Source organism: Pelobates fuscus, chromosome 3 (assembly GCF_036172605.1).
Source record: "Pelobates fuscus isolate aPelFus1 chromosome 3, aPelFus1.pri, whole genome shotgun sequence".
NCBI classification, from domain to species: Eukaryota; Metazoa; Chordata; class Amphibia; order Anura; family Pelobatidae; genus Pelobates; species Pelobates fuscus.
In genome coordinates this window covers 277,308,650-277,336,588 of record NC_086319.1, presented here as the reverse complement: position 1 = coordinate 277,336,588, position 27,939 = coordinate 277,308,650, and the positions used below count along the sequence as shown (strand labels likewise).

Here is a 27,939-nt window from a genome sequence, read left to right as displayed (position 1 = left end):
TAAACAAGCCAACATCTTGTAAAAGCTTTCCCCCCCCCCTATGCAGACTCTGTCAGTCACAGCCAGAGTAGATGTGACCAGGGCTGCATAAACAGAAACAAACGTGATTTAACTCCTAAATAGCAGATAAATAAGCAGTGAGACTGCAGGGGCGTGAGCTATACACAAAAACTGCGTAATTAAGCTAAAGTTGTTTTGGTGACTATGGTGTCCATTTAAAATTCAATTTACAGAGCAGGAGATAAAATGTCTAAAGTAAGTTAACTTTTAATTGAAAATGGCACCATAAACCAACCTAAATTGGGCTAGCAAACGCCTACTTCCCAACATTTCAAATAGACAAAGCGGAACACTTTAATTTTAGGGATGTAAGTGGGGGTGTGGCCAAGGTGAGGCTGTTCTGAAAAATTAAATGTATGCAATTAAAAAGATTATTTACAAGAACAATGTATCTTATTTACACAGACACATTTCTGAACCCATTTATTGTAGTTTAAATAGACACTACTGTGAGTATTACTGTGTTATACATTCAGACACACCAACAATATGGAGTTCCCAGAAAAGAGGAACATTAAATAGGGACACGTGTAAAAATATGGCAAAGATCTTATATAATTCTCACCTGCTGCCTGCCTCCTGAAGTACTGTACCAACATTCCAATACCTATACTTCTATTTTAACCCCCAAAGTTTCATGAGAGGCTGCAGCTCACATCCCTGAATTCCATGTTCCACAGCAGATATTCTGAACTTTGATTGGGTGTTGTGATTAACACTGCTCCCTTGTTACAAACGCAATGCAGACTAGTAGTTATATATCTACCCATTCCCTTCTGAATGACAGAGCACTACATTGCGCGTTGAACATTCTCTGTAGCAGTACTACCATCCCTCCAGCTCACTGCTCGTTTTCTGTTATTGTGCAGTGTTTAAATAAAGATTTAGATGCGTTTCAAACTGTGCTAGAGCCATGACGTGGCGCTAGGCATGCCGGGGGTTGTAGTCCAGTGGTACAGAGAGCCCTAAGTCTCTTGATCTCTCACGTGAGTGCCTTGAGGGTGTCGAGGACTTGCAGATTTGGTCACCTGGGTAATTTAATGTGGTTTTGTCACATGGTGGTTTGAAGTGTTGTGTTAGCAGTCCAGATTTACTAACCTGTGATGTATGTGTTATTTACATAACGACATATTCCTGTTAGTACAAGGGACAGGCACTGCTGTGGGTTTTAACCCGCATCTAAACTTAATCCGGATTTGAAACGAATTATCGCACAAGCGGAAGGGGAGAGCTAAATAGCACACGGAGTGCACAAGTAGAGGGAAACAAATCCCAGGACCAGCTCCTCCCTCAACCCCATGTGAAATAAATCAGAATTGTTATCAAATTGGGCATGGGCCACTGAACCCCTAACACTGGCAAGAGGATAGGTGGCATTATTCCAAACACAATGACATGGGATAGGTGCAGGGTGAATACAAATTGTGTAGTTGTATGGCTTGGAGCAACAGGTATTTGCTGTGAACCTTTTTTTTTACATTTTTAATGTAAATATCAGACTATAGGAGGGTAGTCCTAAAGAGGTACTGTCACCAGGGCTGACATCAGAAATCGCAGGGCCCCTTAAAAAATATTGTCTGTGCCTCCTCATCTAGATACACATACACTCTCATACACACACTTTCAGAATACACGACACACAAATACACAATGTCATGCACACATAGTTGGACATGTACACGCAGCCAAACACACTCTTATACACTATCAGATGCAAAGACTCATGCACACTTTGTCAGACACTGGGACATACACACTCACACCCGATAGATACACATACTCTGTCAAACTGACATGCAGAGATACACACATAGTCAGACACTGACAAATCCAGTTTCCCAACCTCTTCCTTCCACAGCAACGAATAAATATGTCCTGCCCCTATCCTTTACTCTCTCCAGACAGTCCTACCTAAGATGCCATGTATAGTAAATCGAATTCCCCCCATGGCAGCATAATTGAGATGCAGAGGGTGGCAATATACCATGCCTTATCCCCTGCTGCTCTACACATTATCTTAGTGTGACCCTCAGCTGCCAGTTAGAGCAGCTCTATGGTGACACTGGGAGCAAGTGACATGTATATCACTTCCTTCAGAGTTTCCGCCTGGGAGAGAGCTGTGTAGACTCCCTTTGACAAAGAGCTTACTCTGAAGCTACTAGCCAATACATTCCGATTCAGGGAGATATATCAATCTCCCCAATCTGACCAATAAGTGCTATAGGGCCATATGCGTGCCCCTGAGATGGACCAGGCCCCTTCCAAGTGTTCTGACTGGGTTTGAATTTAATTCAAATCATAAAACAGAGCAAAGAAAGACGTGATGAGAACGTGCATTGTGCATGTATAGAGCTACTGAGAATTTTAAGGTGGAGGGTTTGCTGGAACGTAGAAGCGCAGAGGAGGGAGAGGTTCAGATTAGATCTCCCCTCCACCTCTTTCCTGCAAGAGAACAATGCTGTTTTAAAGTAGGTGCAAACCTATAAAGTATATAAACCTAATTTGCAACATGATTTAAACATTAAAATGGCACTTTATGGACTACAGCTTTTTGTAGTGGTTAGGTGGGAGATAACCCTGGTGCTGCCCCCTTGATTTAATATCAAACCATATACGAGTAGCTTGATGTAGAGCAGAATGATCACTTCCATTTTGAACAAATTGATAATGCTATATTAACACATCCTCCATATTAATAATCACAATTTTGTCCAACGTGGCCTATGGTGATTGGCTAAACCGCACCCACTACATTCAGCCAATTACTGCCATCCAGGTTGAAAGAAACTGACATTGAAGCCAAAGATGGCGGCAGCATCAGGAAGAGTCTTGGTTTGTAAACTTTTTCTAAACTTTTTTTGGTAGTAAACCAGTCCCGGGGGGACTCTATGCAGCATAAACAGGACAGCACACTGTAGTGGTTAGGTGCTCAGAGTGTTAACATTAAAAATGTGAAACCTTTGCACTTTGACCCTGAACATTTTTCTTTTTTCCTGAGATGGAGACTATGCCTATTCTAAGATGCCACCAATTTGATAATCTTCAGTCTGGCCATTCACAACAATACTTGAAAGCTCTTCCATTAGGTTCTGCCTTCAGGAAACTGACATTAAGATTGGAGTTAAAAAATTCCCTTAAAGGGACATTCCACTACCCAAATACAAAAATAATTACTACTTCGTAGTTATACCCCAATGAAAACATGCATGCATTTAATGATGTATATTTTTTTCCATTTGGGATATATCTAAAAACAATTTGCAAATGCTGCAGATCTTGTCTGCAGCCCTTACAAGCCCCCACCCCACACCCCCTTCTTTCCTAGGCCATACTTTATGAGGCTTTCCAATCAAAGACTTCCCATAGCAGCTCAATGAGAAGTCTTTGCAAGGTAGGTGCTCTGAGCAATTGCTGCCTTTTGAGTATAACAAGGTTAATTATAAAAGTGCCAGTTTCTATTGAAATGTGCGCTTTTAGTAAAATGCCAAAAGAGTACACACATAAAGTACTTCTGCAAACTAAAATGCTTTTGTTCGTAGTAGTCCTTGAAGAATTTAAAGGATCACTATAGGCACCCAGACCACTTCAGCTCAATGAAGTGGTCTGAGAGCCAGGTCCCCCTAGTTTTAACCCTGCAGCTGTAAACATAGCAGTTTCAGAGAAACTGCTATGTTTACATTGCGGGTTAATCCAGCCTCTAGTGGCTGTCTCCCTGACAGCCACTAGACGCCGCTTCCGCAATCCTCAATGCGAAAATCGTGTTGAGGACATGCTGACGTCCATAGGAAAGCATTGAGTAATGCTTTCCTATGAGCGGTTTGAATGCGCGCACGGCTCTGGCCGCACATGCACATTTGGAGCTGACGTCGGCAGGGGGAGGAGAGGTCACCAGCGCCGAGGGAACCCGACGCTGGATTAAGGTAAGTGGGAGGGGGGACCTAATAACCCTTTGAGTTTTCCTGGCACTATAGTGCTGATTTAAGGCTTGTATCACCCCCCTCCTTTAGTTCTTCTTGTTCTTGTCTCATTACTGACTCAACACTTTCTGTTCCCTGTATAGTCCTCTGTTGAGTTTGTGGCTCATTCTTTCAGTTCATTTTGTTCTTTGAACGCCTTTCCCCTTACTTTTTGCCCTCCATATATTGTTAGCAAATTCATCTCTTTTGCCACTATTGGATGCACTGAGTGCCTCTCTTCATTTTGACAGTATTGGTACGCTGACCTGCCGTTGCCCTTGTACTGTCAAGTCAATACACACAGGCTGTAAAGGTGAGTAGATGATAAACATAAAATTAATCATGGGGAAACAGGAGAGAAACAAACAAACAATATATTGTTGTATGGAGTGAGTAAGGAAATATGTACTAAATATTGCTCAGTCGGGGAAGACCATTTGAAAAAAAATAAATGCATTTCGTGAAAAGATGGATTCTCAGAATAAGGGCCTAACCCTAATGTTATATAAACAGAGAAAAGAGTCCCTACAAATGGGGACCACAAAAATGGTTACCCACTTTGAACTGAATATAATCTAAGTAAATAATTTCTCCAAGCGTAGGTGGTTAAAGATAAAAAAAAATCACCTTTATTTAATAAACCCAAAATATTAAACGTTGTGCAGACATATACAGGGAGAGACCGTATTTTAAAAGATGTATATTACCACCTACAAACTCCTAATGCAATTTGTTATGGGGAAATTCCTTTATTTTATGCTAGGATGTATGAAGTGGTATATCACCTAAATATCTATCATGACAGGGAACTAACTTGAGACATGAAGAGTAAGTAGAAACTTAAAGGGACACTATAGTCACCAAAAATTATTTTAGCTTAATGATGAAGTGTTTGTGTAAAGATTATGCCCCTGCAGTCTCACTGCTCAATTCACTGCCATTTAGGAATTAAATCACTTTTGTTTCTGTTTATGCAGCCCCAGGCTCACCTCCCTAGCTGTGACTCACACAGCCTGCATTAAAAAAAGATGGTTTCATTTTAAATGAGATGTTAACTTGTTTTTGAAATTTGTATCTCCTGCTCTGTAAATTGAACTTTAATTACACGCTGGAGGGCTCCTGCAGGCCGTAGAATGCTTTTAACAGTGTAGGAGCTAAGTAATTCTAAATTAAACCGAATTTGCAATAAAGGAAGTGTAAACATTAAATGACTCTTTACGGGAAGTGTTTAGGAAGGGCGATGTGACTAGGGTGCATAAACAAAGTGATTTAACTCCTAAATGGCAGAGAATTGAGCAGTGAGACTACATGGGCATGATCTACACACCAAAACTGCTTAATAAAGTTTAAGTTGTTTTGGTGACTTTAGTGTCCCTTTAATTGCCAAAATTTGCTACAAAAAAGATAAAGGCCCAATAAGACTTACTAAATTATTGTGCTACACTATATACAAAGCAATAATTTAGTAAGCCTTATTGGGCCTTTATCTTTTTTTTAGCGATAATTGGCAATTAAGTTTCTAGGTTTGTAGGTGGTAATATATATCTTTTAAAATATGGTCTCTCCCTCTATATGCCTACAAAAGGTTTAATATTTTGGGTTTATTAAACAAAGGTGTTTTTTTATGTTTAAAGAGAGACTCCAGGCAGTTCTTTTTATTCACCTCGTTCCAGCGCCGGGAGCCTCGTGAAGCCGCGCCCCCTATTTCGTCAAAATTACGTGCGAGCAGGGAGCAATCAGATGCTTCCTTTTGGAAGCGTCATTGCTCCCTTGTGCGCATGCGCGGCTTCGCCGCACCTGCACACATACTTCATAGGGCAGCATACTTCATACCGCGCATGTTTGACCTTGTTTTCTACCACTACGCACTACCACTAGTTTGACCTTGCTTTCAATTTTTCTAATTTGCCTGTTCGCCTGTGTTCAATTGGTCGAATCCACCTGTTCGCCTCACTTCATGAGGCGAACAGGTGGATTCGACCAATTGAACACAAGACGAACAATGAAATTGACCAATTGAACACAGGTGAATAGGCCTACATAGGCTGCCAGGTGACCCATTAAATGTAATCAGTTTTAATGTCCTGGCAAGATTTAATTAAAATCGTCAGATCTGTCCCTGAATAGAGAATTGCTGTCCAGTACATATAAAGTAATATGTGCTTTTTTCAGCAAAACCAAATACGTGGAACCAGGCTATAGTTGACATCAGTTTTTAATGCGTTAGAAATGTTATATGATATATAATTGCTGGTAATAAAGAACTCTCTGTCTCGTCTGATTGAGGGAATAGGCTTTAATCCAGCCTTCAAAAATGACTTCTTGACTGGAACATATTTAAATTGCATTTTGGTATCACTAGTGAGTAAACTATATTCATGTCATCCTATCAGGATGAGTGTGCAAGAGTCCTCATCAGATATTATCTGGGGGCTCCAAATCAAGTTGGGAGTTTATGGGGAGCAGGGAAAATAAGGGAGATGATATATGAAATTGGAATTTGGAGCATATCAAACGGGGTGGGGCAAAAAATACCTTTTCACTTATTTGTTTTGTCATGACTCTTCAAGAGCTGATGCTGGCTTCATCTCGACGGGTCATCCAAGCCCTTCACATCACTCCTCATTTGGTCGTCAGAAGGAACATCTCTCATCAGGGACCTCTCAAGATGAGACTGATCCAGTTTCAGAACTCAGGTGCCCGGAAGATTGGGCTAGAGCTGGGATCTGGAGGAAACATTGTTGACTTAAATGCCTTTGATTATTCACTTCCGTGTAGCATGAAAGAGTTCCTAGAGGCTGGAGACACTGCCTTTCAGAAAGCAAAAAGGTACAATGGCATGATAAGTAACCACTTCCAATCCAAAAAAATAGTCTATAGCTACTGGATACATTTTTGGTAACCGTAATGGAGTGCTTTGCGGTATCGCCATCTGGTGCCAAAATGGTTACCTTGATGATCTATTTTCTACAACAGACATGCACCAAATGGAATTTAACCCCTTAAGGACCAAACTTCTGGAATAAAAGGGAATCATGACATGTCACACATGTCATGTGTCCTTAAGGGGTTAAAGAGAAATTGTCATATCTGATATTGTTTTAAATCTAATAGCCAAAACAAACCATTAGAATCCTAAGATGACTTTAGTGCAGGCTTGTTAACATGTGTATGTTCAAATTGCATCATGAGAAATTGGACAATAGTATATGCATTATAACAGGTTTTTGTGAGGATGGTAAGTACATGTGCAATGCATCATAGGAGCATACCAATAATATTACCTAGTACTAAGCATTGTGTGTTTGGGGGTGTTTTTGTTGTTTTTTACACACCTCCTCTGTACATGACACTTTAGTAAATGCATCAATAATGTTTAAGTAAAAGGTGACTAGATGTTGCTATATCTCTGTAAAGAAATCACTTCACCCAAATAAACTTTGATCACTATACATAGACCCTCTTGTTCTCCAGGGCGCTTGAATCTGGACAGCATATCCTGAATCGGTCTCAGGTGTCATTCCTGCCTCCCATTACCAACCCAGAGAAGATAATGTGTGTTGGGATGAACTATGTGGATCACTGCCTGGAGCAGAATCTCCCCGTTCCCAAAGAACCAATCATATTTAGCAAGTTCCCTAGCTCCATTGTGGGTCCATTTGACCCAATAATTCTTCCAAAAGAAAGCAAGGTAAATACAGTTATGGTCTGTGAATGCACAATAAGTTAGTGGATAGGTAAAACTGGAAATAATTGGTGGAATGGAATAAATATTAATGGGAGAAAGAAGGATACAAGAGGGTGATCATGAAGAGGTGAGGAAAGATAGAAAGACAGTTAACAAGAAGTGTTTCTAAAGCATCATATAAAATAGGCACAGTGTGTATTGTTCTTTCTTTGAAGTGAAAAATAATTTCAGAGGTGCGTAGCTTTAAGTACACAACCAGACGGCAGACAATGGAGATCTTCACATGTCAAAAACTGTGTGTTTAGATTGTCATATTTAGAGGGGGGATGGAAAGAAGACTTGAGAACAAAGCAGAGTAAGTGCTGATTAAAGCATATTGCATTTAGAAGTATGTGCACAATGTATGCAGTTATCTCCTAAATACACTATGGGATAACATTTCATGATGTCTCATTTGCAATATGATAAATGGGCTCCCTATAATAAAATATTAGTGCTCCTACCCTCTCTTTTTGCACTTCCTTAACCCCTTAAGGACACATGACATGTCATGATTCCCTTTTATTCCAGAAGTTTGGTCCTTAAGGGGTTAAAGCACCCCAACATTGTAACTTAGTCAGCTGTCTGCTGTTCCCAAATTTATGTGCTTTATTTCCCAGATCTGGTCACTTGAAACTCTCTGTGTATATTATTTTGTGAAGAATTGACTGCCACTTCCGGTAGTATGTTATTTTTCGAGCGATTGCTATGAGCATTGTTTGCCTTTGGTACTGCAATTGTGCATGAGGGGCAAAGGTAGGCATCAGTTGCTGCATTGCCAGTAGTTAGCTATCAATGGCCTACTCACCAAGACAGATTTTACTTTTACTAGAGCATTTCTGTCGACTTGATTTTATGTACACGCCTTGTGAAACATGGATTTTCCCAGCATCCTTCATTGTCTGTCTCACTCTCTAAGATATATGCTTTTCAACAGACAGTGGATAATGATGCTCTAGCAAAGTGGATTTCTTTGTTGCTAAGTACAGGTATTCTCTGAACTTCATGTAAGTAAACAGTAATTTCAAGAGCTGAGATACTCATCAGTGTCTGAAAATGAAATAGCAGCTCTGTGGTGTAATTTAGAAGATTAACCACTAGATGGCACTTTTAGCCTGTGTGCTATAATGTTCTAGTAGTCTCATCTTCTAACTTTGTGTTTTGGATGCGCCTCTGACAACTGGTTCTGTTTTGTAATTCAGGAAGTGGATTGGGAGGTCGAACTCGCCTTTGTAATTGGAAAGGAAGGGAAAGACATAAAGGTAAAATCAAACTCCAGTTCAGTGTCTAAATTGCGCAGAGAAGCTATCATCCTAAACTGTAAGTCATGTCCTGTTTATCTGTACTTGAATCACATTACATTTTAAGGGACATTATAGGTGCTCAAACAACTTCATGTCAGTGAAGTGGTCTGAGTGTCATACCCCACTCATGTTATCCCTGCAGTGTAAAACATTTCTAATCTGCAAGAACGGCAATGTTTATATTGCAGGGTTAAAAAGGCTTCTGACAAAGTAGCCCAATAAACCTCGGCTATCTCAATCAGATGGTCTCATAAAAATATATCATAGAGGCATATTTGTATTCCTAAGGCAAGCATTCAGCATTTAAACAGTATGTATGAGTCTTAATATATTTATTGTGATCAGCCTGTGTTAGTCTTTCTTTACATTCAGTGTGTGATCAGCCTGCCTTAGTCTTCCAATACGTTGGTGTTCCTTTACGACTTTTGTTACAAGGTCATCATGGCACGTATCGTCATGCATGATATAGACCTGCTAACATCCACGTTTGCAGTTGACATTTGTCTTTGTGCAGGAGGAAGATGGGATGGATTATGTGGCGGGATTTACTGTCGCACATGATGTTACTGACCGGGACTGGCAAAAAAGAAACGGGAATCAGTGGTTGCTGAGTAAAACATTTGACACCTTCTGCCCAATTGGGCCGGCTTTAGTAACCAAGGACTCTATTTCAGGTACAGCAATTTACGTTTGTGTAACAGGAACGAATACGAGGCACTCACCCATGCACAGCACAGTCACAGTGGCTAAAGTTAACAATGAAAGCTGCCCTGCATGTGCTATTCTAACATTCTCTGCCTGGAACATCCATCTATACCATGTCTTCTAAATATCTATGCTTGGCAGAGAAGCCGGATGGGCTGTTGATATTCTGCTGACTTATGTCTGTTGATCTATTGGTGTCTGGAACAGATTTCTGACACTAGGCAGCAGTCAAGTGGTTACAGGAGGAAGACAACAGAGATCACTTACAGATAACAAAACATGTCCATACATCCAGGGACCTATTGCAAAGATTTTCACTAACTTCTGAAAACAAACTATAATAGCTTACTAGTGAATAAACACATCAACGTTTTTACCAGTCTTATTAAAGGAACATGCATCACTTGACAATTATTTTTTTAAATGAGCAATCAAACACTTTTAAGCATATATACAAACCAAAATAAAGCAAAAACATTTTAAAAGTATGTAGTAAATGTTTATAAACTTGGTCAGATTGCATTATTGGACATGCCTCTCAGCTAGGAGAGTTTCTTCAGCTAAAGCTTTTGAATGAGACGGTTGTCTCAAAGTGATGCATGGCCCTTTAACCTCTTAAGGACCAAACTTCTGGAATAAAAGGGAATCATGACAGGTCACACATGTCATGTGTCCTTAAGGGGTTAAAGGGAAACTCCAGTGCCAGGGAAACGATCCGTTTTCCTGGCACTGGAGGGCCCCTCTCCCTCCCACCCACCAATCCCCAGTTACTGAAGGGGTGTTAGGAGTAGTGGGAGTTGGCACCCAGACCACTCCAATGAGCAGAAGTGGTCTGGGTACCTACAGTGTCCCTTTAAATATGTGCATTTAGCTAGGCTGGATATTTGTTAGCTGAAATAGAGGCATGGTTCAGAGATATAAACCACTTGAGTTGACCCATGTTTCCCCATTTGGCCCTCAGACCCACATTGTCTTGGGATCCGCTGCCGTGTGAATGGAAACCTTGTGCAGGACAGTAACACAAACCAGATGGTCTTCAAAACAGGAGCTCTGATTGCTTGGGTCTCCAAGTAAGTCCATTATCCTAACAAGCTCCAAGGCAAGAGAGTGACTACACATAAATCAACAGGAGAGAGGAAATGTATTGGTACAGTCAGTGACCGCAGTATTACAACAGCTGTTCCTAATAATAGGACTCTGAGTGTTTCCATTCTCCTCAAGCAATGAGAGGTCATGTACTAACCCTTCATAGTTCAACTGGTTGTAAGTTGCATTTCTAAATGATCAGTGTTTATATGACAAACTTTGATGCCTACATTGTCCCAGTAATTTTTATGGTTTGATAATATCAGTGTGTGATCAATCTGTTCCAGGTTCTGAGTACTAACAACGAGTGATTAATCTCTAGTGTTTGTCATTGTTTATCTCTTGCTGTCAGTGCCTGTGGTATGTGAGTATCTGCTCTTTGCAATCATTTTACAGGATTCTTACTGTTTGGACAACTTGTACTATATTTGGTTCAGCATTTAAACAGTATTGTGATCAGCCGGTGTTAGTCTTTCTTTACATTCAGTGTGTGATCAGCCTGTGTTAGTCTTTCTTTACATTCAGTGTGTGATGAGCCTGCCTTAGTCTTCCAATACGTTGGTGTGTGATCACTTTGGACAATGAGTGTTTGTTCAGCCTGCATGAGTCCTTCTGTACATTTAGTGTATGATCAGCAAATGTGAGTCTTGCTACACATTTACATTTGTTTCAGCGTGTGATCAGTTTGTGAATATGCGTGTGATGAACCAATGTTAAGTCTTTTCATACAGTCAGTGTGTGATCAGCTTGTGTTTCTCTAAGTACATGTAGTGTGTGATCAGCCTGTGTGAGTCTTCCCATATGTTCATTATGTAATCAGCCTGTGTGAATCTCTTAGTACATTCATCATTCACTAACCTCCAAATTGCAGCGAATTGAAACGCAAATTCTAAATGTAAACAATAGCCGATTTAAAAAAAAAATTCTCCAGGTCAGCTGTGTAGTTATTCTTCGGCATTTTAGCATTTCATTCAATTTTCAATTCACTGCAATTCAAAGTTTAGTGAATAAACTGCTCTGTGTGACCAGGCAGTGAGTCTCCCAATACATTTAATGTATGATCAGCCTGTGCTGTCTTGGAGATTACTGTCTTGGAGTAAGTGAGTTATGTTATTAGTATTGTGTGTGTGTGTGTGTGATACTGTCAGTTTTGATAAGCCACTTTTGGGTTCCCAGGTTTTATAGTCAACAGCCTGTCTTTACTTGCAGCCTATAATGGGTTAATGTCAGCCTGTCTGTTCTTTGTAGCCTACAATGGGCTTGCTATTATTAGCCTACATGTGTGTTGCAGACTGCAATTGCTATTAGGGACCAGCCTGTACATTGCAGTCTGTGATGGCCTATTAGTGGCCTGCATGTACATTGCAGTCTGTGATGGGCTATTGGTGGTCTGCCTGTACATTACAGACTGCAAAAGCTATTAGTGGCCTGCCTTTACCTTGCAGTCTGGGATAGGCTATTAGTGGTCTGCCTGTACATTGCAGTCTCTGATGGGTTATTAGTGGTTTGCCTGTACATCGCAGTCTAATTGGCTATTAGTGGCCTGTCTGTACATCGCAGTCTCTGATGGGTTATTAGTGGTCTCCCTGTACATCGCAGTCTAATGGGCTATTAGTGGCCTGTCTGTACTTTGCAGACTGTAGTGGCTATTAATGGCATACCTGCACCTTGCAGTCTGGAATGTGCTATTCATTGCCTGCCTGTACTTTGCAGTCTGTGATAGGCTATTGGTGGCCAGCCTGTACTTTGCAGTCTGTGATGGGCTATTAGTGGCCAGCCTGTACTTTGCAGTCTGTGATGGGCTATTAGTGGCCAGCCTGTACTTTGCAGTCTGTGATAGGCTATTAGTGGCCAGCCTGTACTTTGCAGTCTGTGATAGGCTATTAGTGGCCTGCCTGTAATTGGCAGACTGCAGTGGCTTTTAAATGCTTGCCTGTACTTAGGAGTCTGTGATCGGCTATTAGTGACCTGCCTGTACATTGCAGTTTGTGATGGGCTATTAATGGCCTGCCTTTACATTAGAGTCTGTGGTGGGCTATTAGTGGCCTGCCTGAGTTTTGCAGTCTGTGATGGCTATTAGTGGCCTACCTGCACCTTGCAGTCTGTGATGGGCTATTAGTGGCCTACCTGTACCTTGCAGTCTGTGATGGGCTATTAGTGGCCTACCTGCACCTTGCAGTCTGTGATGGCTATTAGTGGCCTACCTGCACCTTGCAGTCTGTGATGGCTATTAGTGGCCTACCTGCACCTTGCAGTCTGTGATGGCTATTAGTGGCCTACCTGCACCTTGCAGTCTGTGATGGCTATTAGTGGCCTACCTGCACCTTGCAGTCTGTGATGGCTATTAGTGGCCTACCTGCACCTTGCAGTCTGTGATGGCTATTAGTGGTCTTCCTGTACTTGCAGCTTGTGATGTTTTTTTGGTGGCCACCCTGTTCTTGCAGCACATGAAGGGCTAAAGTTGGCCTCTTTACCCAAGCACTATCTAACTAAATAACAAATTGGAACCAGTAAGCGTTTATTACATTATTTCACCTGCACATTTTTTTAAATATATTTTCATCCTGTGCTCCTCAGGTTTGTCACATTGAAGCCTGGGGACCTTTTCCTCACCGGAACTCCTCCTGGTGTTGGTGTATTCAGAAAGCCACCCGTTTTCCTTAAAGTAAGTGCCTATGATATAGTATCCTACGAGCCAAATAATATTGTATTAATGCATCTGTGTGTGTCTGTAAAGTTGGTCAGTCTAATGGGGTGTCGCCTGTGAGAGTGCTGGTTAGTCACCTCTGAGCTTTAATAGTGAACATAACAAATCAGTTTAGCTATTGAGTATGCTACTATTACTGACTTTACAGGGTTATTCACTAGAGTGTGTATTGCCTAGAAATCAAAAGTGAATTACAGATTTTAGGTCAGAGTAGTTGAATTAAAAATGTACCTTCCCCCCCCCCCACCCCCTAATTCTGTTGGCCTAAATACTGAAACTTTGAATTTCTGATAACTCAGAGTTTAGTGAATAACCAAGTTAGTTATTGCATGTTCACTGATTTATGTCTACTATCGTGTTTCTCCGATGCTCGTAATATAAGCCTTACCCTGAAAATAAGCCCTAGTCGCTAGTGTGCTAATCTATGTTCGGGGAATTTTGATTTGCGGCCTTTCATTCGTGATTAAGCTTATCTATGTTTGGGGATTCCATGCTCTATTGAACAGGTCTGTGTTCAGAGGAATTCCCCCAAACGTAGACCTGCTTTCTAGCGTATGTTTGCTATCATTCCCCCCCCCCCCCCCCCCCGCCCGCCCTGAAAATAAGCCTTAGTGCGTTATTCCAGGAGAAAACCTTATTTTTGGGCAAACACCATATATATTTTAGCTTTTCATTAAAATAACCTACATTTTCCAATCTGGGTACATGTCCTCTCTTGATGCTGGCTTGGAAGTAGACGTTTGTGCTTTATTTTATTAGAAATAGCTGGAATTCATGCCTGGAAGCTTAAATCTGCCACAGAAAAGCTCCAGTTTGGCTATTAGAACTTCAAATAAAATGATTTACATGTGAAGGGTATCATCAGGATATTTCAAACCTTAAAAGGAACACTCCACTGAAAATGTATTTATTGTTGTGATAATTTAGTAGATATAGTGGTAAAGTGGTTTGAAGAAAAAACAAAACACATCTTACAAAAGCTGCAGACCTGCAGCCTTTGCAAGTCCTCCACAGGTTTCTTAGGCACATACTCTCAGGCTACGTCAAGGAATCCTCCAATTAGAAGCTTCTCATTGAGAAGCTCACACGTATGCCATCCCAGCTTTCCTATGCTTCTCAATGAGCTATAATAAAAGCTGTTGTCGCTAGAATAGGAGGTAAGACATTTTATATTAAACACATTATACCATAAAGGATACTTTTTCAGGTAATGTGTAGGGAGGTTCTATGTGTCCCAGTGAGTGGTTTGGGAGACATAAACAAAGTGGTTTAACGGCTACATGGCTGAGAATTGAGCAGTGAGACTCTAAACTCATTGTTACCTTTTATTTCTCTCTCGCTTTGCTACAGCTAATACAGGTTAGTTGCATATGACTGCTCAGTAAAATTTGTTTAGAAAAAGGGGTTTGGTTTTTCAACACTATATGAATCAAAATAAATAATCTTTAAAAAAAAATGATCTAAGTAATTCAAGTCCTTAATATTTACTGGTTTTATTTGTTGGTTTCTGGAGTTGCAACCACAAATGGTTTGTTGGAGGCAGCTAAAAAAAAATGGAAATTCCATTGATTTTATGTTCACTCATCCAATTCTGTGGTAATTGCCAAGCTTTAGACCACAGTGGGATAGTTTATTTGAAGTGGTCAGAATATCCCCAAGAGGGCTGCACTGCAACCTGAACATGCTTACATTATAGGGTGCTGCTGGGGCCAAAATATACAAAATACAGAATCCAGCGCACTCGCTTATTAACTAAACAGTGATTTCAAATCTTAGAGATTGTAATAGTTTTATTTAAAAACACCTCACCTAGGCAAAAAAAAAGGGGTTTAGTTTCATTATATGATCATATATTGCATAAGCCTGCCACAACGTCAAGGTACTCCATTTTTGGCAGGTAACTAAAAAATAAATAAATAAATAAATATATATATATGTTTGTGTGTGTGTGTGTGTGTATAACTTTGCTTGGGGTCTTTATTTAACTGAGGATATTCTGCCATGTCATTTGTATGTTTTGAAAAATCCCTGATTTGGTTGAACTTTGCCCCTCTGTGAATATAACAGAATGATGCGTCCACGGTGCTTTCCTTGTCTAAGCCATGCTAATTTTAAAGAGCAGAGGATTCCCTTTCTTGATTGTTTTCAAACTTGACAGTACCAAACCTTAGCTGTAGGTTGTCATGACACCTTGAAACTGGATGTGCTGAAAACAAATACATAGTACTGGTATGTGATGATGTATTTGTACTACATATTGCTAGCGGTTCTCCATATTATAGCAGCTAAAGGCAAGCAGCACAGTGCTTACATTGTAGGGCAGGCTACTGGATACCTCCTTCTTTGCCTCCACATAGTTGCTGGTTTCTTCCATAAAGCTAGTGCAAGCATCTGGTGGTAAATGTTATACAGAGATTCACACTCTGTGTCTGCTAGATCAGGTTTTTATGTTAACTATTTGACTGGCAAGGAAGATCAGGAAAGAACTCCCACAGCCAGTCCTTCTGCTCTTCCAAGCATAGCAACCACAGTGCATGCGCTGTGGTTGCTATGATGCACTGTGGTTGCTATGGAAACTCTATCCAACGATGCTGCACTGTTGTATAAGAACGGAAATACTGATGTCACATCGTTCAGACGCTGGCATGCTGGCAATGAAGGTTACACAAAGAAACACCCTGAAGGTGGCGATACTTAAAAGGTGAGTAGTATATCTTGATATCTTACATTAATACATGAGGTATTTTTTTGAAATACGCAGGGCCGGTGCAAGGATTTTTGCTGCCCTAGGCACAAGAAAAATTTCCCACCCCATTCACTCCGTCCTGTAGGTTTAACCCAAGATAAAACCTTGCCTTACCTTGAAGGGTTAAACATGCCCCAACTCCGCTGTTGGAAGTGCATAGAGCTTGCCACTTATGTGCATCAGGTCCCCAATGCTCCTGCATGAGGAACATTGGATTGGATCAGTGTTTTCCCATCAGTGACATTAAAAGCGAGGTAAGGAGGCAAGCAGTCAGAGGGAGTCTTGGTGCTTAAAAAATGTAAATGAAAGTAAATCCCCCCCTCCCCCCTTTATTTTTTTAATCATTTTATGGTCAGGGTTGTTTGAATCTAAGTAGGAACAGATACACTATAGTATTTGGAATACAGGTTTATATTCCTAACACTAGAGTGTTTGTTTTTTTTAAAGTATTGATTTTAAGGGACATGGTCCTTTCTGCCCAAATAAAATCACTGATACATACATGCATGCTCACACTCAATGGTCCACACAATCACAATTGGTGACCAATGCACACACACACACTGACTCAGACATCAAATGACTTGTGTTGGCTGACACACATACTATGTGTGTGACCCATGCAGAGACACACTGTCCCCAGCAGACACACACACTCACAGTCCCTAGCAGACAGACACACTCTTTAAAGCACACACTATGAAGACCCCCTCTTACCTTAATTTCATATTGGCTCTCCATGTGTCCCAGGCTTCCTCAGTGTGCCTTTCTGCCTCACTCTCAGCTCCGCCTCCGCCCCAGAGTAAAGGGAAAGGGGCAGGAGTGATTGAGCAATGCGCCCTTGCGCTGCCGGCTTTTTCAATGGCTGGGGGCAGCTCTCTGTGGTCACTGCGTGCAGCGGTTGATGCCACCGGGCGCTAGTCTGCATCTATGTAAGGGCTCCCTAGCGCCCGGTGGCATGCAATTAGTTCCTATTATGCTATTAGTTCCTCATAGAGGGTCCAAGACTAGCATTAGAGCTGCTGCCAGCGCCCCCACTTGATCAGCGCCTTAGGCGGCCGCCTACTATAGGGAGCGCCGGCCCTGCTTACAGCTCAGTATAATGTATTACTATAACCTATTTACTGCTCCGTATAATGTATATTTATAACCTCACTTACTACTCCATATAATGTATCGTATATTTTATGTATACGAGGGCGATTTAAAGCTGTTAGTTTTTTCATTACAGGTTTATTTTAAAGGTACTAGGTGTCACATTGATGTAGTGTGGGTGAGTGATGGGTGAACATCTACCTCTATAAGTTACAGGGAAGAAGATCCGATGCGTACTGAGCATGTGAAAAGGGACATCTAAGCTCTGTTTTTACCAATAATGTGGGGGAAATTGACTTACACATACCAAATAGTAACAACCCCTGGATGTTGGGCTAAGGTAACATCCCCAGGACGTACTTGTAAACCAGAGTAATCTGAATGTACCTTTCCTGGTTAAATACTTTGTTATTATTAATATGAAGGAGAATGAGAATGGCCTTTCAAAGCCTTTAATGTGCAAGTACACTACATTTTTTTTCAATCAAAAGTTTACAAGTAAACACTGGTTGGCTGTGCTTCTTCACATGCTCAGTCTAGCTGGGATCTGGATTAATGAGATACTTTAATCTGAGAGGAGCACTCTGTATTTTACACTTTATTGGAGCTACTTCAATCCAGCTGGCATAGTGGTCTTTTAAATGTTCATTAGTCCTTCGTTGAAGAGAATGCCTGAAACCAGACTACTTTTACAAAGTCCCAATGTAGCATGCACTGTTTATATTTGCATAATAAAATGTCAAAGCAACATATTGAGGATTTAAGCATTAAATACAAACATGTCTTCCTGACCCTACAGTATTAACAACACTATCTAGTCCCCGTCCCCGTCCCCTCTTCTAGAATATTACCTTTATTCCAGTCTGCTGGTACTGGCTCTGCCCCTTATCTGAATCCTTGGGTGACATCATCAGAAGTGATGATCTCAGCCAATCACAATGCTTTCACATCGAAAAGCATTGGATTGGCTGACAGTGTTTACTGCAAAACGCCTGCAGGGTTGACTATACTCACCAGAACAACTACATTAAGCTGTAGTTGTTCTGGTGACTAGAGAGTACCTTTATATTTTCCAGGCCCAGTAGCTACTACACATCAATGCAACATGACCTCTTTCTAAATTACTTCTAGATACATCTGCTAGTGTACCTAAGACAATAGTGTCCTCATCTCAGCTTGCCATTCAAACTGAAACCCACATCCAGTGTCTTAGTTATATATGATTTTAGTCTCTTACATGTAGTCATTCAGTCTATTGCATTAATCTGTGGAAGGTTTTATTAGCTCACTTGCCCTGTCCCTTTCATTTTACTGTTGAACTCTAATGGTACATAGGTGTGTTACTGCTAGTCCCCCTAGAGGCGATATATCAGGTTTCCAAAATAAAACTAGACCACTGCTCAGTGACCCACATTTTGAGAACACGTCATCTAGACTGTAAGTATTTTTCAGCAGGGCTATCTTCAACTCTTGTATCTAGGTGTTTTTAGAAAATTTCTAAATAATAATATTGACACCTAGAAGAAATTTTTTTAGCACTTCATCCTTCCAATATTTTTTCTAGTTTGTTTGGTTCTTGAATGATGGTTTATAAATTGTTTTTGTAATCTCATACTTTGCTTGTGTGTTTTCTATTTACAGGCTGGAGATGTGGTGGACTGTGAAATAGATGAGCTGGGAGTTATCAGTAACCAGGTGCTGTGAGGATTTGCAGGGCATAGCAGACCGTCTCACATCATTCTAACACTGACATTTATTAGTGAAAGAAATGATATTCATGATGAGAAATTCAAATTCTACTAAAATCTACAAATGAAGTGCATGCACAAAAATAAACCTCACACTAACTGTACTGTAAACAACAAAAATTATCATTTTAAGTATTGTGTTTGCATCTTGTTTTTTTCAACGTCAGCAGTTTTGAATAAATGTGTCTCAAAGATAATGATCTAAATATTGACAAGCTGTGACAAAATGCAAATATAACCATGCCATGTGAAATTAACCTAAATAATAGCTCATCCACTCTCCTCATAATGTTGTTGACCTGTGAAATCAACACTCATATATGGTGTCATCTGTAATCTTCTTTGCGATCTTCTACTCTTCATAATTTGTAAACAAATTGTTGGATAAAGGAATTCAGTTTTTTGCAGTTCTCTTTAAGCAGGAATGTCTCAGAGATGTGAAGGGTTCCTTCAGGACTGCTTGTAACAAAGACCTGGTAAGGCAAGAGACACACAAGAGTGTGTGTAAAAAAACAAAATCAAAACACAACTATTTAAAATAGCAAACTACAAAATCACTGCAGACATCTGTTGTTTTCTTTATAGTATTGTAACAGAAAAAGTAAAGTTCCAAGCTAAATATATGGCTTTAAAAGTTGCCACATATATTTGGATGCTGCTAATCTAATGATTTAGAAGGGAACTGTCACTTACCAGCATTCTTTACAAATAATTTAAATTTTTGCAACGAAGCAGAATCATTACTGCAAAAATCAGAAAGGGACCGTTCCACCATTTCGAAAATTGAAAAACACAGATGTTGCATAGTGGTCATCAGATAAGCTATACAGAAGATACAATATGCCATCACTGAACTAGATACATAGCGGAAGTCAAATGTATCTGTAAAGCAATGTACAACAGCAAATATGTTCTGAGAGTCGTTGGTGAACTCACTTTATCTAGCTAACAAAATAAAATTGAATATACCTCCCTCACACCAATCTAGCTGTTCTCCCCAATACTGGATCCCATTTCTTCTGCAGTTTGGTTAACAAATTGAATGCTGTGTGAGTCATATATTCCATTTGACAACAATTATCTATTACACCTTTGATATGTGCCATATCGGGAAATCAGTTTTCCAATGTTTAGAAGAATTTTAGTTTATGGGCATCCTGCAGTACACTCTTTGGCAAAATATATAAATGAGCAATTTCTGCCTGAAATTTTAATTGTAAGAGCATAATCTCCTCTACCAACTGAGAGTTTTCAACTGCTTGTGTATAAGGGGTCAAGACCAGCATACGTGAATAAGGGTTCCTTCACTATCGCATCTTTTCCAACTATGGGTAACATATGGCTCAGTCAAACAGGAGTGTAATACCACCTGAATTAATGTTTACAGAATAACTCAATGTAATTCATAAAATTGGAGATACAGGCATGGTTTAAAAAGCATTGAAAAAAACCTTGCCCAGTTCAGTGTCTTTCTTGTAAAAGGCAGGCTTATGATCGTAATAATCTAATTTAATCTGAAAGCAAACATAAACTGCAAGTGCTTTTAAATCAGAGCTAGGTCAGTCTCTAAAACTATTGGGGGGGGGAGAGAAAAAGATAATATTATACACTTACATTTGGCATGGGCCTAGAACTTCTGCTGCACTTTCTCTGTGGACTCTGTAACCCCACACCCTGGTACTGTGAGCCAATGATGGTTCCTGAATAGAGAGGCCAATTGCATGCCTCCACTCATGGGCAGCTGGCTCTACTGCCTGAATGGCAACTCAATGGTAATCCACTGAAATTCAATCTTAAAGGAAATGGGGCATGTGCAAAATAAAGATTCTATATCCGTCTTATTTTTTTTTCCTTTCAATTTATAATTTTTTATTGGTTTAGTATACACATGTATACATTTGATTAGTATCTGAGATTAATAGTAAAACAAGTAATATTACAAGTAACATCAGGAGCACTGCAATACAACAGGACGTTTTACCATAACTGGCGGAAAGGTAAGGTATAAGGTATCATACAGGTTAGTGTGCCTCGTTGGGCTGGTGAGGTAGTGAAGCAGAGAATATAGAGATATTAGAAATTATAAAGAAAACTCTCATGAACACAGTATGTCTATTAACAGGAAGGACAGTTCTCTGCGGCCCATCGCTCTATCCCTTTCTTGCTTTCATGGGTAATTGGGGTTTGGCTTGTGTCTTCGAGACGCCTTCTCTTGGGTCCACCTTAATTAGTTTCCTTTCAGGTCATCGCTGTGTAGTTGCAGGTCATTTAAGAGCGTCTCTGGGTCTTGGTCCTACCTGAGAGAGAGGGTCTTATTTCCTTGTGGAACTAGTAAGGCTCCTTTCGTGCCCCATCTGTACCGGACTGATCGGTCTCTCAGCAGCCTGGCAACTGGAGCCAGCTTGCCATTTTTCTATGCGGACTGCGAAGGGTATACCTCCATATAGCGTCCTCCATATAGTGTTACCTCGCTATTCTCGAACTTGACGCTACCCAGAGCTCTGGAGCGGGCCATGATCGCGGAGCGCACCACTATGTCTCTTGTCACCACTATTATGTCCCTTGGGGAGCTAGCTGGGGCCGTGGTTGCTTTCCGAATCCTAAATGCCGACAGCAGCAAAGGTGAGCCCTCTTCCACTCTGATTCCCATAGTGGTGAACAGCCTCTGCAGATAGAGCAGCAATGCTTCCCAACTGACCTCTTCTGGAATGCCTCTCAGCCTGACATTCCGGCGCCTGTGTCGAGACTCCATGGAAACCACAGCTCTGTGCAGTCTTTGGACCTCCTGTGTAAGATCCTTCAGATTGGTCTCTGTGGCTTTAAAGGACCACTATAGTGCCTGGAAAACATACTCGTTTTCCTGGCACTTCTAGGCTCTCTAGGTCCCCCCCACCCTTAGGGTCCCCCTCCCGCCGGGGTCTAGGGTGAGGAAGGGGTTAAACACATACCACTGGGCTCCCTCGGCGGTGGGGACTCTCCGCCTCCTTTCCCGTCATCAGCTGAATGTGCGGCAAGCGCATTCAGCCAGTCCATAGGAAAACATTCTCAGTGTTTTCCTATGGACGCTGGCGTCTTCTCACTGTGAAAATCACAGTGAGAAGCGCGGAAGCGCCTCTAGCAGCTGTCAATGAGACAGCCACTAGAGGCTGGATTAACCCATAGGTAAACATAGCAGTTTCTCTGAAACTGCTATGTTTACAGCAGAAAGGGTTAATCCTAGATGGACCAGGCACCCAGACCACTTCATTAAGCTGAAGTGGTCTGGGTGCCTATAGTGGTCTTTTAATTCTGTCATCCCTAGCTCTCTCTCTCTCTCGGCTCCACCTCCTTAACCATCTGAGTCACGATGACCAGTTCTCTTTGGGTCTCGTGGAGGTCGGCCTTCCACACTTTGCAAAGATATAGTAGCAGCCTGTTGATATCCCCCTTTGTGGAGGGTGTGGAGTCTTCATCAGACTCTAATTTCTGATCGGGGATTCCACTTCCTCATGTGACTCCTCCGAGTCTTCTGGCATGGGTTGCGCCGCGGCGCCATCTTGGAATTTTCTCTCGGAGCAGGCCTCTAAAAGGAGAGTCTGATATCGGGGAGTTTGGGGCGCTCAGGTACTTGGAACCTCTTATTTTTGCGGCCCATATTATCAGCTGGTGGGGGCAATAGGTTGGGCGTTCTCCTGTGTGGGATTGCCAGGGTTAATCTTTGTTTTATCTGTTTCTGTTGCGAAGCTGCACATAAAAGCGACCGCTCAGTCTGCTAGTTAGCCAATGTGAATAATAAGTATTCATTCCTAATACATTTACACATACTATGTTGTTTTTAAACTCTTTTTTTATCTTTAATTGCTTATTTGGTTATATTTTATGTTTTAAAGTTAATTAATGTTCAGGTCACATGATCAGTGACATCTTCTGACCGTTCAATTTCTCAGCTATTTAAGAGTAAAGGTCTCCTACTCTGTAACACTTTGAAAAAGCCTTCTGTATAGGTGAAACGCGTTAGTGTGCTACTTACTTTTCTTTTTATTTGTTTAATAAAATTAATCTGTATTGTACCCCTGGACCTTCATTGGACATCTTTTATTGGAGAAGCTGTATCTCACATTTCTGGGTGGGGGACAAACCACCTATGCTGTAAAGGACTGAGCAATCCCTATTTGCTCATCCATTGTGAGTATATTTCTCTCGTTATTTTATTTCTTTTATTAATACAACAATATTCCTGTTCTTTTATATCCTATATATATCACTGGAGCATCATCTGGAATACACCACGTGGACTATTGGCACAGGGATACGTTACCAGAGGAAATCAGGACCATCCTAACATCCACAGACGGGGATTGTACAGTCCATACGCTGTGATCTGGAGCTAATCTTGAGCTCCAAAAAAGTGTGAGTGAAATATATTTTTTCCTTATATTCTGCTTCTGCTGTTAGAGACATACTACACTATATTATTATTCCTGTCCCATTTTTTTTTCTTCCTTATATTGTCTCCATTGGACTCCACACCCGGCTTTTAATTATTAAGCGCTGTTTCCCTACATCCCCCGCTTTACAGCTTAATGTAGTTGTTCTGGTGAGTATAATCATTGCCTTCAGGCATTTTCATGCAGACACTGCCTTTTTAGAGACAAGGCAGTGTGTTTACATTGCCCCTAGGGACACCTCAAAGTGGCCACTGGAGATGCTTTCTGGCTTAGTGCTGCACAGTAGGCAGCACTGCCGTTTAGCGTCCCCACGCTGTGCATAGGGACGCTGAATTTTCCTCAAAGAGATGCATTGAATCAATGCATCTCTATGAGAAGTTGCTGATTGGCCAAAATGGCATTTGGCCACGCCCCATTGTCGGTTTTAGCCAATCCACTGCTTTCCCCATAGTAAAGCATCGGATTGGCTAAAAAATTGGCAATTCTAATGTCACCAAGTGGGCGGGGCCAGCGCCGGCAGAGCCGAGGGGAGCTGAAAATAAGGTGAGTTTTCACCCATTGTGATGAGGCTAAGGGGAGGCAAGCCACCTAAATGGTGGATTTTCACTATAGGGTCAGGAATATATGTTTGTGTTCCTGACCCTATAGTGTTCCTTTAAATGTAAGTGTGTTTACACCCCATTATTTTATGTTTAGCAAGGATTGTTACCATCTGCGCCATTTGTTGTTCTCTCTGTTTATCTTTAATATGCTGCTGTTTTAACATTGCTATAGTACTGCATACTGTGAGGGGATAAGATACTCCTTCCCACACAGAGCTCCACTTTGTATTATAAGTCTTGCACTTGAAATATATATTGTTATTTATGATTTCAAGAGAAGTGCCTACTATATTTTTCTTTTCCATGACCATCAGTATCTAAAACTGAGTGTCCAGTTGTAAACACAGGTCCACCAACTGTTCTTTGACAAGGATTATAATTGGCTGGCAGAGACCTATGGGAACTGTAATGTAACAGCTGGATAACCGAGGCTGAAGTGTAGGTGTAGAGAGAAGAACTGCTGTCATCACTGTGAGAAGACATATTTAAGCAATTCCTGACAAACTAAATATGATTGAGTTGAGTGGCACTTACCCCAAGATCTATAAAGGTCCTAACAGCACAGGCAGCCAAGGAATACTCTGCACATTCTATTAGCAAAAAAAAACAAAAAACAGAAAATGAAAATAATATGACATATTCTCCGTATACAGTATGTCTCCCATACAATATCACTTATTTGTTGAGCTTAAAGATTCTCGGTCATCTCCCTGTAGCTGAAAGAGTATGAAGCGTAACGAAAGCTCAAGATAAAATACTTTGTATAATGGTGAGAATGAAGCGTAATATAATAGTGCAGGTGTTTTTCATTTTTCCACTGCAGCTGTAGTGGCTATCATTTCCACTGATGCTCAGAAAGCTTAATGGATGGTTGTCATGAAATCGTAGGTAATTTAGTCCAAAATCTAGTGCAGTGCCCAAGACTAGCCATCATTGTTGTACATTATATCCTGTCTGCTGACATACCAATTAAATGCTCAAGTTCTTTTAGTGAGGTTTTCTATCATTTAAGATTTAGTAAAAGGATTTTTGTCCTGTTGTCCTACTTAAAGGGACTCTATAGGCACCCGGACCACTTCAGCTCATTGTTAGGTTGCCTTTTGGTCACCTGACGCTGGACATTTTAATGCTATGCATGAGGACATCCAGCGTCACCAGAAACCCCACAGGAAAGCATTATACAATGCTTTCCTATGGAGAAAGTACTAAGACTGAGACTGATCTGCTGCTTTTGCAAGCTGTTTCTTGCAAAAATCAATGCATGCTTTCATAGGTATAGGTATATCTACTAAACAGCGATTTTTATTTATTTGTATTTGGACAGTGGAGTGTCAAAGGGATACTATAGGAATCAAAACAACCAACTTTAGTTTAATTCATTGTTTATTCCTTCCACCTCTATCGTTTTCTTGGTTCCATCTGAAAGACCATCAGCATGAGTAATTTATTATTAAGTAAAGTGAAATATAAACAGCTGTTATTTCATGAGTTATTATTTAAACCCACCCACTTATTCTTTAAGCTTCTTCAAGCTTGTTTGATACCTTGGCTTTCCTCCAATATATACCTAACCATTTTTGCATTAAACCTTTGTCTGGGACCATCTTATATCCTGCAGCCAAAGACCCCTCTTTATGACGTGGGAGTGTTTTTTTTTTAGTATTTTCACATTAATTTACATATTTTTTGTGGGGAAGATCTTTTTGTTCTATGTAAAGTACACGAGTAAGGAGGGAAGAGACTAGGAATTCCCTAGTCAGATATTTACATTTAGCAATTGCATTCACAGGCAATGCCTGAATACGTGGGCTGAAACTAAGACTTTAGTGAAGAGAAACTATCATTGTATGTGGGTACTGCTCACAATTACACAGCTATTACATACCATTTCAAATTCTATAACAGGAAAATATGTTTAGTAACTATTCAAATGCTATAGTGTACAGCAACCAACACAACTAATACATTTTGTAGCTTTAGACCCAAAAATATACTGCATTTTAAATGTTAACATTTTTCTATTTTTTGCATTCTGCATTTTAGTCATACCTCAATTGCCCTGCATTCTCTATTCCAAAACACTTCCTTCTATTGTACCCAGATACAGCCCTCTTTATGTTCTCCCAAAACTAGTGTCCAATAGCATTTTTGTATGAGTCATCAAGAAGCACAGCAACAGTAACTTAAAGGGAAACTATAGTGCCAGGAAAAAAAAATGTTTTCCTGGCACAATAGCTCCCTATAGTGCCCCCTCCGTCACCACCACCACTCCTCTCCCCCCAGGTGCAGATGGGGTTAAAAAAACAACAAAAAAAACTCTCTTTCACTTAACTGAGTCCAAGACCAATGTCCTTTGCGCTGTTCGGAGTCCGCTTCTGGTCTTCTTCCACCAACGCCAGTTGGCGGGGGGAGACCTGATGTGCAGCAATGGGCGCACTCACATTAGTATAATGCTTTCCTATGAAGTGTTGCATGGCGCTGAATATCCTCATGCATAGCATGAGGGCGCCCAGTGTCAGGCAACCAAAAGTCGCCTAATGACATGGAAGTCCCTCTTAGTGGCTGTTTTGTAGACAGCCACTAGAGGTGGAGTTAACCCTCAAATGTAATTATTACAGTTTATCAAAAACTGCAATTATTACTTTTGCAGGGTTAAGGGACCTTGGACAGTGCACCCAGACCACTTCAATGAGCTGGTGGTCTGGGTGCCTATAGTGTCCCTTCTATAGTGTAACTACATCTTTTATAAATCCCTAATCTTAAAGATTTTGTTTACCCGTCATCTATTACATACCTCGGCAGTATAATCTGGTACTGTCTGCATAGAAAGTAAAACATAAGGTAAAACGTCTGCACACCATTCTCTTACCTTCAATGTTTTTAAATCAAAGATAAATACTTTCAAATCTAGAGTCGGTTACATATTTTAATCAGAGTTCACATACACAGCGCTGGGTTTATTCTACACAGCAGGTATTCATATTGTGAAACCACTCATTCATCTCTCACCAATTCCAGAATTTTCTTTTAAAGTGCCAACATAATTGGTATATGGGGGAAAGCAGGGCCTACGCGAAAAGTGACAGGTTGAAACACACAGATGGTTTTCCAACAGATGGTTGAAAAGTTCACCCAAATGTTTCAATCTCATAAGGAATGTGGATAATTGACTGAGAGCATTTGTGATTCCGCAAGCAATTCCCTTGCATTACAGACCTAGAAGGAAATAGAAAGTGAGAGATGCTTAGTGGCTTAATATATGGGCAAGTAACTCAACATTGCTCATCAATGATGACGATAAAGGTCCAAAACAAAAAAGAGGATGGAATCTAACAAATGGACAGGTTACTGATCACAAAGGACTGGAGACACTGGGTTCAAGAAAATAAGTTACTGTGTTGCAATAAAGAAATGTGTCAAAAGTAAAAACTGACAGGTTTCTAGGTACAGTGGGTTAAGAGACGGGGCGTAGCTTAGACGTCGTGCTACATGTATGGCTTAGTCCCGAGCTCAGGCCATAGTGCACATTAAAATGCAAATTCTAAACACTTTAGGGCAAAACTTTGACCACTATCCCACTAACTTCCACCCTGCAAATCATGATGTCCTCCCAAAAAGTTGCAACAGAAGCGGGACCCAATAGTGGCCCAACTCTTTACTATGCAACGTAAGGAAATGCACACAGCTCAAATTGGTGGCAGACGGAGCCCATGTGGCTCGATAGATGAAGAGGAGGACGCAGCCTCCAACCCTATTCTGAAGACACTGTGAAAATT

The 27,939-nt window shown here is 40.7% G+C and overlaps 2 protein-coding genes across 5 annotated transcripts in view; one reads left to right on the top strand and one right to left on the bottom strand.

The window, feature by feature from the left end:
* Positions 1–972: 972 nt before the first annotated feature.
* LOC134603032 (fumarylacetoacetate hydrolase domain-containing protein 2) lies at positions 973–19,541 on the top strand. Of its 4 annotated transcripts, none has more exons than XM_063448623.1 (9): positions 973–1,046; positions 4,268–4,329; positions 6,587–6,845; positions 7,491–7,707; positions 8,946–9,005; positions 9,562–9,721; positions 10,714–10,822; positions 13,416–13,503; positions 19,028–19,541. In XM_063448623.1, the coding sequence occupies exons 3-9, from the start codon at positions 6,592–6,594 to the stop codon at positions 19,088–19,090; spliced, it is 951 nt and encodes a 316-aa protein (XP_063304693.1). In that variant the 5' UTR covers positions 973–1,046; positions 4,268–4,329; positions 6,587–6,591; the 3' UTR covers positions 19,091–19,541. The 4 variants fall into 4 exon arrangements, 3 of the variants coding, with proteins under 3 accessions (XP_063304693.1, XP_063304692.1, XP_063304694.1); XM_063448622.1 differs by lacking the exon at positions 973–1,046 and adding an exon at positions 1,072–1,092; XM_063448624.1 differs by lacking the exon at positions 973–1,046 and adding an exon at positions 6,189–6,269.
* Positions 19,494–27,939, bottom strand: part of GPAT2 (glycerol-3-phosphate acyltransferase 2, mitochondrial) — a 74,947-nt gene continuing 66,501 nt past the window's right edge. The window contains exons 21-22 of the mRNA XM_063448625.1: positions 24,698–24,753; positions 19,494–19,607 (exon numbers count right to left, since the gene is read on the bottom strand). Of these exons, the coding sequence (XP_063304695.1) occupies positions 19,494–19,607; positions 24,698–24,753 (170 nt within the window). The remainder of the gene's footprint in view (positions 19,608–24,697; positions 24,754–27,939) is intronic.

Bases quoted from the DNA above. Each gene is read 5' to 3' on its own strand.
- LOC134603032 (XM_063448623.1), top strand. From the start codon at position 6,592: ATGCTGGCTTCATCTCGACGGGTCATCCAAGCCCTTCACATCACTCCT. The intron at 6,846-7,490 runs GTACAATGGCAT...CTTGTTCTCCAG, and splicing joins GCCTTTCAGAAAGCAAAAAG to GGCGCTTGAATCTGGACAGC. The intron at 9,722-10,713 runs GTACAGCAATTT...TTTGGCCCTCAG, and splicing joins AACCAAGGACTCTATTTCAG to ACCCACATTGTCTTGGGATC.